The 21,691-nt window shown below is 35.5% G+C and overlaps 1 protein-coding gene across 1 annotated transcript; it reads left to right on the top strand.

The window, feature by feature from the left end:
* Positions 1 to 5,442: 5,442 nt before the first annotated feature.
* LOC123550234 (heat shock 70 kDa protein 12B-like) lies at positions 5,443 to 21,636 on the top strand. Its single transcript, XM_053546733.1, has 6 exons — positions 5,443 to 5,795; positions 6,345 to 6,560; positions 8,118 to 8,216; positions 9,192 to 9,410; positions 9,564 to 9,720; positions 21,467 to 21,636. Exons 2-6 carry the CDS (start codon positions 6,345 to 6,347, stop codon positions 21,634 to 21,636), a joined length of 861 nt encoding a protein of 286 aa, XP_053402708.1. The 5' UTR covers positions 5,443 to 5,795.
* The last annotated feature ends 55 nt before the right edge of the window (positions 21,637 to 21,691 follow it).

Raw genomic sequence — 21,691 nt, 5'->3', positions numbered from 1 at the left:
GATACAAATTTTTCCGGACTCCTTTGGTATCAGTCATCATTTAAAATGATGTCTCAACCATAATGGTACATACGTTATGCCAAAGAATATGATAATGTTTCTGCCGTTTCTGGGTAGAATAAACATTCACACATGTCTGTTCGTAAATTATATAACTATTATGCTTGCTCATTCTTGCTGTTAATTCGGGTTACATTTTATACCATATCAGCCTGGAAAACCTTACCCAAAAGCGTATATAAGAGATTGATACATCCGTCACCGTACTGTAGAAATATCTCAATTTAATTCATTTTTTTTTAATGCTCTTAAAGACGAAGTTCATTGTCATATCTGATAGCTGATTACCCTTTAGGTAACAAGTATCTATCCATGAATATTCTTTATGAGCATCAAAGAAGGAAATGATACATACGTGATCGATACATACATTACTGAAATATTTAAAACTAACTCCTACATCAGCATACGTCAACAGTGATGCAGGGTTTCATGTTTACAAGCTTTTTAGGCCGTCAACTTTTAATTTTGATAACCTTTTATCACGTACACATTGTAAACAAATTCAGTTTTGAGAATTGTATGCTATAGATATGATAAGAGAATAATATCACACCGTAATAAAGTTTTATATCTAATAAATTTTAAATATAGATTATGCTTATTATTTTCAAATGAAATCACTACATAATTTATATATTAATGTATATAAAAGTAAAGATACAGTGTGTACGAGTGATACATACGTAACCAATAGTAACATATGTATAATTTCAAATGAAAAAAATAAAACATTTCTTTTTTTTGTGGCATTCATAATGTAGTAATAAAATAATTTGAATATCATGTTCGGAATAATTTATACAGGATATGAATAGATAGAAAAGTATTTTCGCATTATGTTTAATTTTGAACGGGTGCCATTATTTATCTCTAAAGTTGATTGGACAAAGTAATTCAAGTTCCATTTGATCTGTAATTCATTTACACCAATCCTAATGCTTCAATTCATTCGTACAGGATGGATTTTATATTGTTTCGTAGAATTTCGACGATTACATAACGCAGATTCTTATTTTTGTACAGCAGGAGGTTACATGCCAGTGTAATTGTGCAGTAACGTGTGTATTTGCTTTGAAAAAAAGCTATTTGTTAATATTGTTCATTCTTCTTTTCTGCAATTCACATGATATGCATAACTGCCTCGATAGTGATTAAACATCTTAAAACATTTTCTTTATTATAGTTTTGGACCAATATACTAGAAATTTAGGACGTACATAAATTTCAGGGCAGTATCATAGATGATAGTATTCAAATGAGAATACACTATTGCCCATTAACAGTAATACAAAAATTAATGTTATCGAAACATATTCAAAGGGCATATAAAATATTTTATTAAATTAACGAAAAGTGGTATCTGTAAATACATTGTATATGCATAATTTACTTAACTGGTACATACGTTACCTTGAGCATACTCATCGATTTTGTGTTATGTATGATGAAAATATGATAGATTGTTCTCAAAGTTGTTAGAATGACTGTAAATATTCCAGTACTTTTCCTTCAGACAAAACTATTGTTTGTACTACGTTTAAATTACATAGGAAAAAAAGAGAAAAAAAAATTGTTGAATTCACTCTGAGTGTTTAATAAAAGTTGATTTCAATTCATTTTGTTAGTTTGATATACGAAGCCGGAAAAATAAATACAGTTTGTATAATCAGTCTGTAGCTAAAATGCTGGTATATTTTCAGCTATTCTACTAAACATACCGACTCAGTCAACCGCGCAACTGTTCCCGAAAACAGTTTGTTTTTTAAACACTGGTGTAGTCACGTATGTATTTTGAAAACCCTCAAGGAAAAAGTGGTGATGTTATTTAATGTATCATAACTTTCTTCAGAGAAAGTTTTCATGGTTGATTTTTTTTGTGTTTAATCTAGGTATATTTTATTTTGGAAATGAAAGCACCTCACTTGTATACCTCAATTTTTTTAGATTTTTACGGCCTATATGCGCCTAATTAGTGATTTTGAGTGTATTACTTCTCCAAAAAAGCTTTTAAAATGTTTGAATTATTATATACCATTAGGAGAAAGGCTTCTGGAAAATAAGGTGTAGTCCTTTTTATAAAAAGATGTTAGCAGTAGTGTTTTCAAATCATAATATTAAGATTTAGTTTCGTTTATTTATAAAACTTATGGAACTACATGTGTTGATAAACATATTTTATGATACTGCTTTCACCCCTAAAATTAACATGTATGCTTTAACACATAGTAGGAACTCCAAAAACATTAGAAGCATAAGCACCACTTGTCAAAACATAAATGTGAAAGCACATAGTGTAAACCCTCCTATACCAAATAGAAAAATGTGAGCAAGGGATACTATATTAAATACTTGCTAAACTTTTGGCTTTCAGTACATCACGTGTCTGATAGACAGGCGGATACCTTTTAAATCTTACTACATTGAGCAAGAGGTAGTTATAAATGATCACCAAATATTATTTTAACAGAATTTTACTTGATTGTCTCTGAAAAGAGCGAAGAAAAAAATCGCTTGAAGAAGTGAACTGCACCTTATCCTCTTATTTTCGTACAATGTTCCTTACCATCAGACAAAAAAGCTGTGTAATTTAAAATTACGACTTTTAATCGGCTCCAGACTAACCATGAAGGAAATATATATTGAATTTTTACTTCTAATCAGAAAAATAGCTTACAGCTGTATGAATAATTAGGAAAAAAGACCATTTTTGCTAATCGCACTATTCCTTATCCCGTGTTTAACGGAGGATTTTCCATCGATTCAAATCCCATGACCAGCATTCCAGACAAATTACAGCACTGTTTCCAAAGTGAAAGGTACCGATAGATAGAAAAAAAACAGTGGAGCAGGTTGATAGCCATGTGCAATGGTCTAGAAATCCTTAAAAAAGATAAAAAGTAAGAAAAACTCACATCTTCAGTTTTCGCCGCCATTTTGTTTTGGTGGTAAGGAGTAGATCGAATACCCCCCTTGGTGTAGCCAAATATTCGCATCTGCTATTTATAGCTACATGCATGTACACATTGATTTCTTTTAGAATAAACTTTAAATTATTAAAACATTAATATTAATACACTTTGAACAAAGCTACCCTAAATATTTAAAAAAAATCGACGGGCCAAAATTCGATACTGCTCCCCTTCCACCTAACCGTCGGCCATTCTATACATAGAACGTGACGCCACTCATTCCGTCTGACAGTGCGACAGTATGAAAGCGCTACCGCAGGGGATCGAACGTGTTCGGGTATGCTGACATTTTAAGCGAGAGCAAAAGGTTAGTTGACACCAAAATGGCGGATATAAGCACGTAAACAAGATACATGGTCAGTATTTTTTTTTTAATTATATTATTTCAACATTAATGCGGTTATTTAAACTGTGCAAAGAGTGGACAAATGTTACAGCTGTGTAATGCCGTTTTTACAAGGAAGAACTATGTCGTATATAAAAAGTTATGGAGTGTAAATTTACAACTTTCGCTTTCTCGCCAACGAAATGTTTATAAATAAACCCATCAATTTGGATCTATTTTGGTCAGGTAATCTTTGTTTTTTTTTATTTTACATCATGTAATACTTAACTAGAAGCGTGTGACCTTATTTCATTTGTCATAGATGCATTAAGCAGCCGCACCGCCAAAAAAATGTGGTGTACGAATGTAAAAAAGTTCGTTAAACTAAATGTACGCTCAAAATGGTTAGTTTTAGATTAATTGTGTACATATATTTGGCACTACCGGGGTTGATTTTCGTATTGAGAATACCGGTATTTGACGAACTGACCTAAAATCAATAACTATGGCTCAGTCATAAATGACCTCCATATCAAATTTCCTCTTAAACCAAAGCATTCTCTAGTTATTTTGAAAAAAAATACTGTTCTGGGTCAATGTGACCTCGACAAGTGACCTACTGACCTAAAAATCAACAGGTGTCATCTCCCGGTAAAATTTAATCTCTCTATCAAATTTCGTCTTCCTAAGCCCAAGCGTTCTCAAGTTATTGTCCGGAAATGGTTTAACTGTTCCGGGTTACTATTACCTTGACCTTTGACCTACTGACCGAAAAATCAATAGGGGTCATTTGCTGGTCGTGTTCAACCTCCCTATTAAATTTCCTGATCCTAGACCAAAGCGTTTAAAGTTATCTGGAAACTGTTTCACTGTTCCGGGTTACTGTGACCTTGACCTTTGACCTATTGTCCTCAAAATCAATACGGGTTATCTGCTGGTCATGTACAACATACGTATTAACTTTCATGATCGTAGGCCCAAGCGTTCTTGAGTTATCATCGGAAAACCGTTTAACTATTCTAGGTCACTGTGATCTTGACCTTCGACCTAATAACCTCAAAATAAATAGGGGTCATTTGCTGGTCATGACCAACCTACCTATCAACTTTCATGATCTATGCCCAAGCGTTCTTAAGTTATAATGCAGAAACCGTTTAACTGTTCCGGGTCACTGTGACCTTGATCTTTGACCTACTAATCTCAAAACCAGTAAGAGTCATCTGCTGGTCAACTTTCATGATCCTTTGCTCAAGCGTTCTTAAGGAATCATCCAGAAACCGATTTGTGTACATACGGACAGACATACCGACCGACCGGCAGACATCTGCAAAACAATATACCCCTCCTTCTTCGAGGGTGGAGGTGGGGGGGGGGGGGGCATAAAAATTGATAATACACTTTTGTAATAAACTTTTCACGTCGTTTTAAATAGCAAAAAAAAGAACTTTTTTTCGTCAGGAAAAGCTAACATGTGATAAAAACACTTGTGTTTGTGCCTTTCTTAACACGCTTCATCGCGCTTTGTGTAACACTCTCCAATGTAGTCGTCACACGATGTACGGACGACTTTATTCATAAAATAGGTCAAATGTGTACTTACCTACTTTTGCTTTCGCCAGTATCGGCCATTTTGTGTCAACAAACGTTTTGCTCTCGCTTAAAATGTCAACGTACCTAAACACGTTCGACCTCCTGTACACTACGGTAGCGCTTTCATACTGTGGCACTGACGGAATGTGTGGCGTCACGCTCTATGTATAGAATGAATGAAGGCTGATCACTACCAAATAGAATGTAAGCCTCCGCAGGTCTAGTCACAAGTAGTCCAAATATAAATAGTACTAATCTTTTTTCCTTTCCTAGTGCATTTTCTCGGCAGCAACGTGCTTACTTTTACCCTACCGCGTTTCAGTATGTATCACTTTGCATTCTAATGAAATCGGCATGTTCCTATCGCATGCTAGATAAAAATGGCGGCGTAAGAATTTAATGTCACGAAAAGAGAAATTGAAAGAAGCGAAAAGTAGTAAATTCAGCGGGTTGTATTTAACGAACTGTAGTTTTGTTATATAAAAGTTAACACCCCCTTTTCTTTTTGTTTTTCTAAAGTAGCGATCTAGTTCTTTATGGGAATATAAGTGTCTGAAAATCTGATATGCTAGAAAATGTCGAAACACCGTTATGAAGTGAGTGGATTTTATATGAAATAAAGAACAGCTGGATTTAGTGGTGTTCAGCCTGAACCGCCGACCGCGATATTAAACGGTTCATTATATATAATCTTCGTGACAATCGGTCCTTTGTAATTAATCAATGTCGAATAGCGATGGTTTTGAACTCGGAAATCATGTAAAGGTTTTTTTTTTTCTTTCGTTAAATCATTTTGATATACATTCATGAAGATAAAGAACTTCGTAAAACATAATTTTATATAGAAGGTAGGTTAACTGATTTTCTACTTTCGATTTTAATTTTTAGCTTTCGGTTTAAATATTGTAACTGTTCAACAGCTTAAAACTTTGGATTGAATACTACTAGATCTATGAATGTATTATATGGTATTCATTTTTGGGTTATTCGTCTAAATCTAAAATAATGTTGTGTTTATCTTATCATCTGATTTCATGTTCAAACGTGTTCGATAATAATTAGCCTCTGTTCAAAGTGAAAAGAATTGAGAGCTTTAATATGAAATTATTTCAACAGGTAGTTCAGGAGAAATGTTTTTAGGTTCATCTTACAAACTAGATCATCATGCCAAGTTACGGAAAGAAACTCGATTTGAAACACTGTTTTTAACGAACAAAACCGCAACGTGAACGCTGCGAAAGGGCGGCTTCAAAATCATGAAAATCAATATGAACACCGGTAGATAGATCTAGATCTGTGTCACATTGAGTTGAGCTTTATTTTGCATCTTCGCCCTGCACAAACATGTAGATCTATTGTTTTTACAATTATCAAAATCGTTGTGCTTTCTTCGGAAGATGGCCGATCCTAAACTGGTATGTGCTATTGACATCGGAACAACCTACAGCAGTTATGCCTTTCAATTCAAACACGATTACAGCCGTGAGGACCCTGTTCACAAGATTTGCGCACCGCAGGCCTGGAATGATGGAAAATTGCAGGTGGCATCAATGAAAACACCTACATGTCTGTTGTTGGACAACAACGGACACGTTGACAGCTTCGGGTATGAGGTAGGTATCGGTAATACATATCGTACGTCAGCGACTCGAACACTGTTCAGGAGCATACCTAAACATTCCCCGGTACGCATGTGCTGTACAATTAAGACGCAATTAAATATAAAACCTAACGGGGTTATGCGTCTAAATGTTTCTTTGAACAATTGCATCTTTATAGGGGACACATCAAATCAGTTATATAATATACTATAAGTAGAATATAATTTATTTATTAGTTATCGTGATACAGCTGCTGTATCACGTTAATTAATAAATACCTCCGATCAGTTTGTATTTGTCTATATTTAAAATGCTTACAAATAAGCAATTTATTTATGAAAGCAGTTTGCAAAAGGGTACTATGCGTATTTAACAACTGATAAGTTATCTTCCATTGTACAGTGTTTCTTACACGCGTACTCGAGTTTTTGTCAAAATTATAGAAAAAAACTTGCATCAAAAATCCCTGCTCCTGTCCTAGCTTCCGAACAATGTCGCCAGATAATGTTGTGACCGTACAGTAAGTAACATAGTACAACAAGTAAGTGGTTCTTTGTTTTATTTTATATCGAACTCAATTTTTCCGACTGTTTCGGCTAATGCTAATTATCAGTTGTCTGAAGCCGCTAAATTTAGCCTTTCTATATTAAATATATTCTCAAATTCTCGTTTTTTGCCCATGCACCAATCTCTTACGGAAGCAAAAACTACTGCGAAACGTAGTAAGGGAATAACAAATTTTTCGTCTGATTGTTTGGTACCCAGGCAAGTACACCGATGTGAAAGGATTCTGCAGAACTGGAAACAAACATGTGTGATAATGATATTATAACATAATATGTTGAAGAAAACAAAAGTCATGGCACTGATCTTTTGAGTTATCGTATTTATTTTCCATCCCATTCAAACACTGTACATCAATTTTATACAATACTAAGTACAATGAAAGATACGCGATGAAGCACTGCATATGTATGTTAAGCGCAGATATATCTTTGTTGGAGCAGATAATAACGTTATGTTTATACCGATGAAATATCATTGAGGATTATCAATTAAGTATTGCAATGACATGTCTTCATCGTCTTTTTGCATTCAAAGCTTAAGACACTTGGGGGACACCCCTTCCCTCTCCGTCTCTGTCAAATGTCGGTCAATATTGTAGCCATTTAGAACAATCTGAGCTTAGGTCTCAATAATTAGATAATTATGTCTTGTTTTAAAAAATTTCATTCACTATCAGTGCATAGAGAAGTATCCATTGATAGTAGATGGCAATTTTTGAAACATGATGACTTTGTAACATAACATATTTAATGATGGGCACCTAAACTTGAATTTGTTTTAAAAAGTTAAAATATTGGCCGATATTTGGCAGGGGCGGAGAGGGGAGTGGGACCTGAACTCCATTTATCTGTGATGAGTTTCTTCCCAAGCAGTCGCACTTATTTTGTCTTATATCGCGACACATGGACGTTTTCTTTGGGTTCTCAAAATGTTTATATAAAATACAATGACCGTTATATTATTGTTGCTCATATGACATGTATTTTCCCATACTTTTATCAGGCTGAGCGGAAGTTCTCAGATATATGCGAGGACGAAGACCAAGATCCGAAGGACTGGTACTTCTTTAAAAGGTTTAAAATGAAGTTACATGATCTGAAGGTAGGTTAAAGTTCTTCGGTAAGCTTTTTTCTATATGCAAGCAAAATATTAAGTGGAAATTCGGTATCTCGAATACAAACGGATCAATCATTTTACTTCGAGATAACCAAACTTCGACATACCGGTAGTATGATATATGTATGTTGGAATAGTAGTCAATGACTTTAGATGTCAATGTATATTTTCATTTCTTTCCATTTACAAACTGTTTGTGTTTTACTTTTTTCATTACATTCATTTAATTGAAATTCGTTCTAAAAGCTGCTTCTTCACTCTAAATACAAGTTGAAGAAAACAAAAGTAGATTGATGCGCCCTCAGATGTAGTTTCTTCTATTCGAGCCGCATTTTTTCTTAAGCCTCAGCAATCTTTGACACATTTTCCAATTTAGTGTTGAATTGATTGATACAAAACATTCAGGGTATTATTGTCAAACATAAAAGGCTTAAGAAAGAATAACTGTTTATAAAGTCTAGTGGTCTTGGCTGATATCCTGCTAACTTCAAGATGCTAGAACACACGACTTTCGGCTACACACTTCTGTGCGGCTAACTCCACGGACACCATAACATTGACATTATTAAATATATTTTTAAAACAATTAGAAAACTCCTGCAACCCAATAAAATGATATTTTTATATCTAGGTCTCAAAATGCAGCCGCAATTTATGAAAAATCATTCTGGAATTAGTTAGTCGGGACCTCCGTGCCCGGATGGTTAAGGTCGCTGACCTCGAATCAATTGCCTCTCACCAATGTGGGTTCGAGCCTCACTTGAGGCGTTGAATTCTTCATGTGAGGAAGCCATCCAGCTGGCTTTTGTAAGGTCGGTGGTTCTACCCAGGTGCCCTCTCGTGATGAAATAGTGTATGAAGGAGCACCTGGGGTCTTCCTACACCACCGTATGACCTATAATAGTGTTACACCAGATAAAAACAAAAACAAAACAAACTGTAGAGTTGTTTTTCCTTCAGGCTTTGTCTCCATCTACACTAATAAAAGATGAACAAAATAAAGCGTTTCCTGCTATAGAGGTTTTTTCAAAGTCGATAATGTGCTTGAAAGATGAGTTGCTGAACGAATCAAAGAGGAAAATTGCGACAGTTCTAACAGACGACATTTTATATGTGTTGACAGTTCCCGCCATTTGGAGCGATAATGCGAAAGACTTCATGAGGCAAGCTGCGAAACGGGTAAGTAATAATTTTTTCCGATTAATTTTGTCTAGTTTGTATATAAGTAACTACTTGAAATCTTGAAATGGACCCTATTAGAAAAATGGGAAAAGTAATAATCATAATTCAATACATTTATAAGAATTATGACAAGAATATTTTGTCTTTCAGGCTGGCATTAAGGACAATAGGTTAACGATATCCTTAGAACCTGAGTCAGCGTCCCTGTGCTGTCAGTTTCTTCCCGTTGACAGATTCTCCGTCGGCGGCGTAGCACAGTTTGCCCTAGCAGTTCCTGGTACAGTGTATATGCTAGTCGATCTTGGAGGTGTGTATTTCTTTTCAGTATTAACCATTATCAGACTTAAAAAAAGTGAACATATCACCTAACTGGTAATTAGGCATTGCTTTTCTCTTCCGTTCATCTTTTTTTCTATATTTCTCCCATTCCTGTGTTACTGTCATATACTTTCTGTAATCAATCGTAAAATTCGGAAGCTCGAATTCGGCAATACAATGGGAATAACAAAATGTATCAGACATAGGAGAATTCTATAAGGCGTTATCTTTCATTCTAATCAAATTCAAACAAGTGTAATACAATTACATGTTCATATAACTATATCATTTATTTAGAATAAAAATATTTAATCTAAACCAAAATTGTTGATTAAAAAGATGATATACGGGTGTTAATCCTGGAAAAAGGGCGACGTCAGAAGATGCTTTAAAGCCTCTAAAAGTCCTCATATTACGGTAGCTAGAATACAAAATAACCGCTACATGTACTCTGAAGAGGTGGCACTTTCTTTAAGGGCACCAGGATGCTTCGCAGACTATAGTTATTGGGAATATCGTAGATTTTCTATGCGATATTTAGAAATCGCGACCCGACGTCGACCGAAAAACTGCGATGATAGTAATATATACTGAATAGCGTCATACAAGACGTCGTAAACGCTGAAAGAAGACAATTATCTGACAATTACAGGGTGCTGCAACTGGACATCGACTAACATAATTACAAACGATGTATCAAATTGCGGGAAGTTAGCAGTAGAACAGTAACAGCAGTAACAGCAGTATTACTGCTATTACTGTTGTAAAGTTATAGCAGTAACATCAGTATAACTGCTGTTACTGCTGGCAGTTTTAGCAACAACAACGATATTACTGATGCTACTATTGGAAGTTATAGCAGTAACAACAGTGGTTGGAAGTTGTGAAAAGTACAATTTGAGATCAATTTTGTCAATTTATACATTGTTGGCCATCGAAAAAATTTCAAAGCTGTTCTTTTTATAATGTTTTTGTCTTTTTATGTCTCAGGAAACGGGCTTCAAGCCATCTTGCTGCTGTTATTCACAACTTTTATGCAGGCTTTAGGATGCATTTCACGATATCGATATATTGTTGGTATATTTGTTAAAAAAGTACTACATATTACATTGCCGGCGGATGTTCAGGATACCAATGGCATCATATTTTTTGATGTCCGAAATGGGCTCAAATCTTTAATAATGCTGTAATTCACAGCGTCCAGTGGGATTTTGGGATGAAATCAAACATGTTGATATACGGCTGGTATGTATGTAAAAGTAATAGTACATTTAACATAGCCGGCGGATATTCCGGATGCCGACGGCATACGTCCAAAGAAGGCCTCATCGCGAAATTAGAACATGTTTTCATACTCAGTTAATGCTTTATTCTGCACCAAACCGATGCCCTTAAGCCAATGTTTGGTCATCTTAGGTCATTGTTGGGGTCTTTATAAGATACGAAATGAAATCAGAATCAGCACTTTATGCATATTGTTTCGACAAAGAATGGTGCATTGTCCGCAAAATCTTGATTTAAAGCATTTTATAGGTGTTCGGAAATGGGCTCGATTCCTTGTTACTGCTGTTATTCTCAGCGTCCAAGAGGACTTGAGAATGAACCAGTCAAGGTAGATATATTGCTGGTATGTATGTCCAAATAAAAGTGTATATTTCATTGCCGACGGATATTAATTATACCGACGACATAGGTCCAAAGAATACCACATCACGAAATTGGAACATGCTTTGGTGGTCAGTTACTGCTGTTTTCTGCTCCGAAACAATGTCCTTAAGACAACATTTGGTCATCTTAAGTCATTATTAGGGCCTTTATGAGATATAAGATGGTTTTCGTTTCAGCAATTTATGCATAATGTGCCGACGTCGAACAGTGTAACGTGTTGAAAATCGTAATTTCAAGCATTTTTCAGGTGTCCAAAAATGGGCTCGAATAATAAGGTTACTGCTGTAAATCACAGCACCAAGGTGGACTAGAGGATAAATAAATACATGTGGATATATTACTGTTATGTATGTCCAAACGATAGTATATATTTCATTGCCGACGGTGTTTCAGGAAGCCGACGGCATGCGTCCAAAGAAGACCTCATCATGTAATCGGAATACGTTTTGGTGCTCAGTTACTGCAGTATTCTGCGCCGAAACGATGCCCTTAATCCAATAGTTAGGCAACTTAGGTCATCGACGAGACTTTCATAATATATGAAGTGAATTTAGTTATAGCAATTTATGCAAAATGTGCCGACGAAAAACAGTGAAATGTATTAAAAATCTTGATTTTAAGCAATTTTTATGTGTCCGAAAATGGGCTCGAATCCTTGTTACTGCTGTAATTCACAGCGTCCATGAGGACTTAAGGATAAATCAAACTATGTGGATATATTGCTGGTATGTTTGTTCAAATAAAAGTACATATTGCATTGCCGACGAATTTTCAGGATGCCGACGGCATACGTCGAAAAAACGCCCCATCACAAAATTGAAACATATTTTGATGCTTAGATGTTGCTGCATTCTGCGCCGAAACGATGCATATGAGACAAGATTTGGTCTCTTAAGCTCATTGATGAAGTCTCTGTTATATACAAAATAAAATTAGTTTTAGCAGTTTATGCTTTATATTACTGCGAAGAACGGTAAAATCTGTAGAAAATCGAAATTTTAAGCATTTTTCAGACGTCAAAAAATGGGCTCGAATCCTTGTTAATGCTGTAATTCACAGCGTCCTGAAGGACTTGAGGATAAATAAAACCATGTGGATATATTGCTTGTGCATATGTTCAAATGATAGTATATAATACATTGCCGGCGGATTTGAAGAATGTCGACGGCATACATCTAAAGAAGACCTCATCTGTAATCTGGAACATGTTTTGGTCAATTTTTAGGTGTCCTAAAATGGGCTCGAATCCTTGTTACTGCTGTAATTCACAGCGTCCATGGGGACTTGAGGATGAATCAAACTATGTGGATATATTGCTGGTATGTATGTCCAAATAAAAGTACATATTGCATTGCCGACGAATTTTCAGGATGCCGACGGCATACGTCGAAAAAAACGCCCCATCACAAAATTGAAACATATTTTGATGCTTTGATGTTGCTGCATTCTGCGCCGAAACGATGCCTATGAGACAAGACTTGGTCTCTTAAGCTCATTGATGAAGTCTCTGTTATATACAAAATAAAATTAGTTTTAGCAGTTTATGCTTTATATTACTGCGAAGAACGGTAAAATCTGTTGAAAATCGTAATTTTAAGCATTTTTCAGACGTCCAAAAATGGGCTCGAATCCTTGTTACTGCAATTATTCACAGCGTCCTGAAGGTCTTGAGGATAAATAAAACCATGTGAATATATTGCTTGTGCATATGTTCAAATGGTAGTATATACAACATTGTCGGCGGATTTGAAGAATGCCGACGGCATACGTCTAAAGAAGACCTTATCTCTAATCTGGAACATGTTTTGGTGGTCAGTTACTGCTGTATTTTGCGCCGAAACGAACCCCCCTGAACCGAACCATTAATTAGTCATCTAACGTCATTGTTGAGGCCTTTATGAGGTATAAAATGAATTTAGTTTTAGCAGTTTATGCAATATGTGCCGACGAAGAACAATGGAATGTGTTGAAAATCGTTATTTCAAGCATTTTTCTTGTGTCTGAAAATGGACTCGAATCCTTGTTACTGCTGTAATCCACAGCGTCCAGGAGGACACTAGGATGAATCAAACTATGTGGATATATTGCTGGTATGTATGTCCAAGTAAAAGTACATATTGCATCGCCGGCGGATTTTCAGGATTCCGACGGCATACGTCAGAAAAACGCCTCATCACACAAATGAAAAATATCTTGGTGCTTAGATGCTGCTGTATTCTGCGCCGAAGCGATCCACATGAGACACGTTTTAGTCTCCTAAGGTCATTGATGAAGTCTCTATTATATACACAAAATAAAATTAGTTTAAGCAGATTATGCTTTAAATTTCTGCGAATAACGGAACAATCTGTTGAAAATCGTAATTTTAAGCATTTTTCAGACGTCCAAAAATGGGCTGGAATCCTTGTTACTGCTGTAATTCACAGCGTCCTGAAGGACTTGAAGATAAATAAAACCATGTGGATATTTTGCTTGTGTATATGTTCGAATGATAGTATATACAACACTTCGGACGGATTTTAAGAATGCCTACGGCATACGTCTAAAAAAGACCTCATCTGTAATCTGGAACATGTTTTGGTGGTCAATTACTGCTGTATTTTGCTCCGAAACGATCCCCTCAAACCATTATTTCGTCATCTAATGCCATTGTTGAGGCCTTTATGAGATATAAAATGAATTTAGTTTGAGCAATTTAAGCAAAATGTGCCGACGAAGAACAATGAAATGTGTCGAAAATCTTGATTTTAAGCAATTTTTAGTTGTCCGAAAATGGGCTCGAATCCTTGTTACTGCTGTAATTCACAGCGTCCATGAGGACTTGAGGATGAATCAAACTATGTGGATATATTGCTGGTATGTATGTCCAAATAAAAGTACATATTGCATTGCCGGCGGATTTTCAGGATGCCGATGGCATACGTCGAAAAAAACGCCTCATGACAAAATTGAAACATGTTTTGGTGCTTATATTTGGTGTATTAGAACTGCGCCGAAACGATGCAAATGAGTCACGATTTAGTCTTGTTAGGACATTGAAGTCTTTATTATATAATAAATAAATTAATTTTAGCAGTTTATGGTTTGTATTCCGGCGAAGAAGGGTTAAATGTGTTGAAAATCGTAATTTTAAGCATTTTTTTCAGATTTTCAAAGATAGATTCCAATTCGAATCCTCGTTATTGCTGTAATTCACAGCATCCTGAAAAAGGATAAATCATAATTATGTATATAATGATAGTTCATATCACATTATGAACTGCTAACCTATAAATTTTACAACATCTAGCTAGAGCTCCAGTAATAATTAGGATGACTAATTAATTCTTCTGAAAATGTTATTTGTAAAGTTCGCTTATTCATCAAAAACATGTTGCAGATTTCACTTTCTTTTTCTTGTTCTAAACTAAAACTGTACATTGCAACTAACCAGAAATAAAATAGTAAGTAAACCGTTCATGACTATAAAAACACTGTCGCTAATTTAATTGATTATTAATACCAATTAGCTACTGTGCGTAGTAATGTAGGCCTAATCTTTTATCAATTTTGTGTTTTTACATGATCAAAGGATTAAAATAATAAACTTATGCTTTTACCTTAATACTTAGACTGTTTTTGTGCTCATAAATTGCTGAATTCGTTGTACAGCTAAAGTAAGTTATAACGCCTTAGTAACAGTAATTAACTTATGGAAATCGACAAAATTATTTTATAATTTAATATTCAATATATGTCCCAGCGTGAGAGCTGTTTACAAAAATATATTAACAAAAAGTACTTAAAGGCAACTTCATGACAACAAATTATATCTTTCTTTGATCTTATACATTAATAACACAGTACATAACACTATAAGTGTATCGATTACCAGACCTCTAGACTCCGGGTCCGGTTACCGGACGGCTAGCCACTGCCTTTATATAACGGCGGTCTAGTATGTTATTTTTTATAAAGACATTCTTGTTCAATGCATCTTTTTGAGAAAGTGTGTTTGCGTATAAGATTATAATATTTGTATCAGTCAATCATATTAAGCACAATACGTAGATGAAATTCAAACATTTAACCTGAAAATCAGTCATATTTCAATTTATATTTAGGACATAAACAGTAAAATCCGTTCCATGCCGTAATTTTCCGGTTCCATGTCGTTTTAACTCGGGTGTGGTTAAGACATTCAAATTTATTGATTAATTAAATTCTATTACTTTAAAATTGATAAAAAATGCGACAAATGTGTGTGACGTATTGTTGACATGTTTTTAAGGGATGAAAAGACTAAAAAGTATTCATTCTACATGACATTGATAAAATTGAAAGTACACAGCAAGACACGTTTTAAATGTATATGCTTTATAGATTCTTAAAGAACATTTTAGAGCTAAATAAATATAAAGAAAAGTAGGATCTTGCTCCTTGTTTATAATTATTAATTCCTCCTTCAAGTTGTAAATTACAGCAATAACAAGGATTCGAGCTCATATCGGACACCTGAAAAATGCATACAATTACGATTTTCAACACGTTTCATCGTTCTTCGGCACATATTGCATAAATTGTTTAAACTAAATTCATTTTATACCTCATTAAGGCCTCAAAAATAAGATGACCAAATATTAGTTTGAGGGCATCGTTTTGGGCTATAATACAGAAGTAACTGAGCACCAAAACATATTCCAGCTTAGACATAAAGTCTTCGTTAGACGTATGCTGTCGGCATTCTTCAGATCCGTCGGCAATGTGAAATGTATTATTATTTCAACATAAGTATAACCAATATATCCACATGGTTTTATTTATCCTGAAGTTCTTCAGAACGCTGTGAATTACAGCAGTAACAAGGATTCGAGCCCATTTTTGAACATCTGAAAAATGCTTAAAATTACGTTTTTTTCAACGGATTTGACTGTTCTTCGCAGGAATATAAAGCATAAACTGCTAAAACTAATTTTATCTTTTATATAACAGAGACATAATTAATGACATAAGTAGACCAAATCGTATCTCATGTGCATCGTTTCGGCGCAGAATACAGTAGCATCTAAGCACCAAAATATGTTTCAATTTTGTGAGGAGACGTATTTTCGACGTATGCCGTCGGCATCCTGAAAATCGGTCGGCAATGAAATATGTACTTTTATTTGGACATACATACCAGCAATATATCCACATAGTTTGATTCATCCTCATGTCCTCCTGGACGCTGTGGATTTCAGCAGTAACAACTATTCGAGCCCATTTTCGGACACATGAAAAATGCTTGACATATTACGATTTTCAATACATTTCATTGTTCTTCGTCGGCACATATTGCATAAATTGCTAAAACTAAACTCATATTATATCTCATAAAGGCCTCAGCAATGACATTAGATGACTAAATAATTGTTTGAGGGGACTGTTTTAGCGCCAAAGACAGCAGTAACTGACCACCAAAACATGTTCCAGATTACAGATGAGGTCTTCTTTAGACGTATGCCATCGGCATTCCTCAAATCTGCCGGCAATGTTGTATATACTACTATTTGAACATATGCACAAGCAATATATCCACATGGTTTTATTTATCCTTAAGTCCTTCAGAACGCTGTGAATTACAGCAGTAATAAGGATTCGAGCCCATTTTTGGACGTCTGAAAAATGCTTAAAATTACGATTTTCAACAGATTTTACCGTTCTTCGCAGTAATATAAAGCATAAACTGCTTAAACTAATTTTATCCTTTATATAACAGAGACTTAATTAATGACATCAGGAGACCAAATCGTGTCTCATGTACATCGTTTCGGCGCAGAATACAGCAGCATCTAAGCATCAAAATATGTTTCAATTTTCTGAGGAGACGTATTTTCGACGTATGCCGCCGGCATCCTGAAAATCGGTCGGCAATGAAATATGTACTTTTATTTGGACATACAGAACAGCAATATATCCACATAGTTTGATTCATCCTCATGTCCTCCTGGACGCTGTGGATTTCAGCAGTAACAACTATTCGAGCCCATTTTCGGACACATGAAAAATGCTTGACATATTACGATTTTCAATACATTTCATTGTTCTTCGTCGGCACATATTGCATAAACTGCTAAAACTAAAATCATATTATATCTCATAAAGGCCTCAACAATGGCATTAGATGACTAAATAATTGTTTGAGGGGACTGTTTTAGCGCCGAATACAGCAGTAACTGACCACCAAAACATGTTCCAGATAACAGATGAGGTCTTATTTAGACGTATGCCTTCGGCATTCCTCAAATCCGCCGGCAATATTGTATATATTACCATTTGAAGATATGTATCCTCAAGTCCTTCAGAACGCTTTGAATTACAGCAGTAACAAGGATTCGAGCCCATTTTTGGACGTCTGAAAAATACTTAAAATTACGATTTTCAACAGATTTTACCGTTCTTCGCAGTAATATTAAGCATAAACTGCGAAATCTAAATTTATTTTGTATATAACAGAGACTTCATCAATGACCTTAGGAGACCACATCGTGTCGCATGTGTATTGTTTCGGCGCAGAATACAGCAGCATCTAAGCACCAAAATATGTTTCAATTTTGTGATGGGGCGTTTTTTCGACGTATGCCATCGGCATACTGAAAATTCGTCGGCAATGCAATATGTACTTTTATTTGGACATACATACCAGCAATATATCCACATAGTTTGATTTATCCTTAAGTCCTCATGGACGCTGTGAATTACAGCAGTAACAAGGATTCGAACCCATTTTCGGACACCTAAAAATTGCTTAAAATAAAGGTTTTTTTTAACACATTTCACTGTTATTCGTCGGCACATTTTCATATATTGCTGTAACTAAATTCACTTTATATATTTTGATAGTCTCAACGATGACCTAAATTGCCCATTTATAGGCTTCAGGGCATCGCTTCGACGCAGAATACTGCAGTAACTGAGCACCAAAACGTGTTTCGATTTCGTTATGAGGTCTTACTTGGACGTATGCCGTCGGCATCCTGAAACACCGTCCGCAATGAAATATATACTATCGTTTGGACATACATAACAGTTATATATCCACATGTATTTATTTATCCTCTAGTTCACCTTGGTGCTGTGATTTACAGCAGTAATAAGGATTCAAATCCATTTCCGAACACTTGAAAAATGCTTAAAATTACGATTTTCAATACATTTCATTGTTCTTCGTCGGCACATATTCCATAACTGCTTAAACTAAATTCATATTATATCTCATAAAGGCCTCAACAATGACATTAGGTGATTAAATAATGGTTTGAGGGGATCGTTTTGGCGCCAAAAACAGTAGTAACTGACCACCAAAACATGTTCCAGATTACAGATGAGGTCTTCTTTAGACGTATGCCATCGGCATTTTTCAAATCCGCCGGCAATGTTGTATATACTATCATTTGAACATATGCACAAGCAATATATCCACATGGTTTTATTTATCCTCAAGTCCTTCAGGACGCTGTGAATTACAGCAGTAACAAGGATTCGAGCCTATTTTTGGACGTCTGAAAAATGCTTAAAATTACGATTTTCAACAGATTTTACCGTTCTTCGCAGTAATATAAAGCATAAACTGCTAAAACTAATTTTATTTTGTATATAACAGAGACTTCATCAATGAGCTGAAGAGACCAAGTCTTGTCTCATATGCATCGTTTCGGCGCAGAATGCAGCAACATCTAAGCATCAAAATATGTTTCAATTTTGTGATGGGGCGTTTTTTCGACGTATGCCGTCGGCATCCTGAAAATTCGTCGGCAATGCAATTTGACTTTTATTTGGACATACATACCAGCAATATATCCACATAGTTTGATTTATCCTCAAGTCCTCATGGACGCTGTGAATTACAGCAGTAACAAGGATTCCAGCCCTTTTTCGGACACATAAATTGCTTAAAATCAAGATTTTTAATACATTTCACTGTTTTTCGTCAGCACATTTTGCATGAATTGCTGTAACTAAATTCACTTCATATATTATGAAAGTCTCGTCGATGACCTAAGTTGCCCAAATATTGGATTAAGGGCATCGTTTTGGCGCAGAATACTGCAGTAACTGAGCACCAAAACGTGTTTCGATTTCATGATGAGGTCTTTTTTGTATGTATGCCGTCGGCTTTCTGAAACACCGTCGGCAATGAAATATATACTATCGTTTGGACATACATAGCAGTAATATATCCACATGTATTTATTTATCCTCTAGTCCACCTTGGTGCTGTGATTTACAGCAGTAATAAGGATTCGAGCCCATTTTTGGACACCTGAAAAAATGCTTGAAATTACGATTTTCAACACGTTACACTGTTCGACGTCGGCACATTATGCATAAATTGCTGAAACGAAAACCATCTTATATCTCATAAAGGCTTAAGATGACCAAATGTTGTCTTAAGGGCATTGTTTCGGAGCAGAAAACAGCAGTAACTGACCACCAAAGCATGTTCCAATTTCGTGATGTGGTATTCTTTGGACCTATGTCGTCGGTTTACTTAATATCCGTCGGCAATGAAATATACACTTTTATTTGGACATACATACCAGCCATATATCTACCTTGATTGGTTCATCCTCAAGTCCTCTTGGACGCTGAGAATGACAGCAGTAACAAAGATTCGAGCCCATTTCCGAACACCTATAAAATGCTTTAAATCAAGATTTTCCGGACATTGCACCATTCTTTGTCGAAACAATATGCATAAAGTACTGAATCTGATTTCATTTCGTATCTTATAAAGACCCAAACAATGACCTAAGATGACCAAACACTAGCTTAAGGGCATCGGTTTGGTGCAGAATAAAGCATTAACTGAGTATGAAAACATGTTCTAATTTCGCGATGAGGCCTTCTTTGGACGTATGCCGTCGGCATCCGGAATATCCGTCGGCTATGTTAAATGTACTATTACTTTTACATACATACCAGCCGTATATCAACATGTTTGATTTCATCCCAAAATCCCACTGGACGCTGTGAATTACAGCATTAATAAAGATTTGAGCCCATTTCGGACATCAAAAAAATATGATGCCATTGGTATCCTGAACATCCGCCGGCAATGTAATATGTAGTACTTTTTTAACAAACATACCAACAATATATCGATATCGTGAAATGCATCCTAAAGCCTGCATAAAAGTTGTGAATAACAGCAGCAAGATGGCTTGAAGCCCGTTTCCCGAGACATAAAAAGACAAAAACATTATAAAAAGAACAGCTTTGAAATTTTTTCGATGGCCAATAATGCATAAATTGACAAAATTGATCTCAAATTGTACTTTGCACAACTTCCAACCACTGTTCTTACTGCTATAACTTCCAATAGTAGCATCAGTAATATTGTTGTTGTTGCTTAAACTGCCAGCAGTAACAGCAGTAATACTGTTGTTACTGCTATAACCTTACAACAGTAATAGCAGTAATACTGCTGCTACTGCTATAACGTTCCAGCAGTAGTAGCAGTAATACTGCTGTTACTGCTGTTACTGTTCTACTGCTAACTTCCCGCTGGTACTGGTATCATATTGTCACGAGAGCTGCGTGATTGGTTCTTCGACCATAGAAAGTGCAAGGACCATTAGTGAATGTTTATATTGCGGTCGGTAAAGACATTAAGTGGCTCCGACATGCACCGGTCGACGTTTCGTTTTCCACATCGATTAACTTGATGTAGAATCATAATTCAGATAAAAGCTGTTTTAAATGACTCTAAACATCGTGCCTTGATGGCAATTATGTTATTTATTATTCATAATGTCTACGGTTTAATGGAACGCCCTTCTTTATCGTGTCATTGTATGCATCTTCATTCTTTGTCATGCCTTTAATGTATGATATGGTCAGTGTACAGTCAATCTTGTGTTAAGAGACCACCCAAGGGACAGGCAAAAAGTGGCACAGTGGTTGTTTATACACATACATGTTTTGAAAATCAAACTTGCACTTGTTTTCGCCAATTTTAAAGTTATGGTGAATTATTACTTACCATATTTAGGTAATTTCTGATTTGTTTATACGGACTTGGCAGCTAATTGTTAGTTTTCATTCAGATGGAACCGCGGATATAACGGTGCAAGAGAAACTTGACTGCGGAAAACTGCGCGAGGTGCACCGTGTATGTGGCGGCCCATGGGGTGGAACAGCTGTTGATGCTTTTTTTATACAGGTGTTGTCTAATATAGTTTCTCCCTTAGGAATGTCAGAATTCATGAACGAGTAAGTAGTAGTATCAAAACTTATATTAAATTAATGTTTTCTGTCTACTCTTACAATTT

The sequence above is a fragment of the Mercenaria mercenaria genome, chromosome 6 (genome assembly GCF_021730395.1).
Source record: "Mercenaria mercenaria strain notata chromosome 6, MADL_Memer_1, whole genome shotgun sequence".
Lineage (NCBI taxonomy): Eukaryota > Metazoa > Mollusca > Bivalvia > Venerida > Veneridae > Mercenaria > Mercenaria mercenaria.
Note: the sequence above shows the minus strand (reverse complement) of the source record. Positions and strands in the feature narration are given on the sequence as shown.

Bases quoted from the DNA above. Each gene is read 5' to 3' on its own strand.
- LOC123550234 (XM_053546733.1), top strand. From the start codon at position 6,345: ATGGCCGATCCTAAACTGGTATGTGCTATTGACATCGGAACAACCTAC. The intron at 6,561-8,117 runs GTAGGTATCGGT...TACTTTTATCAG, and splicing joins TTGACAGCTTCGGGTATGAG to GCTGAGCGGAAGTTCTCAGA. The intron at 9,411-9,563 runs GTAAGTAATAAT...TTTGTCTTTCAG, and splicing joins TGAGGCAAGCTGCGAAACGG to GCTGGCATTAAGGACAATAG.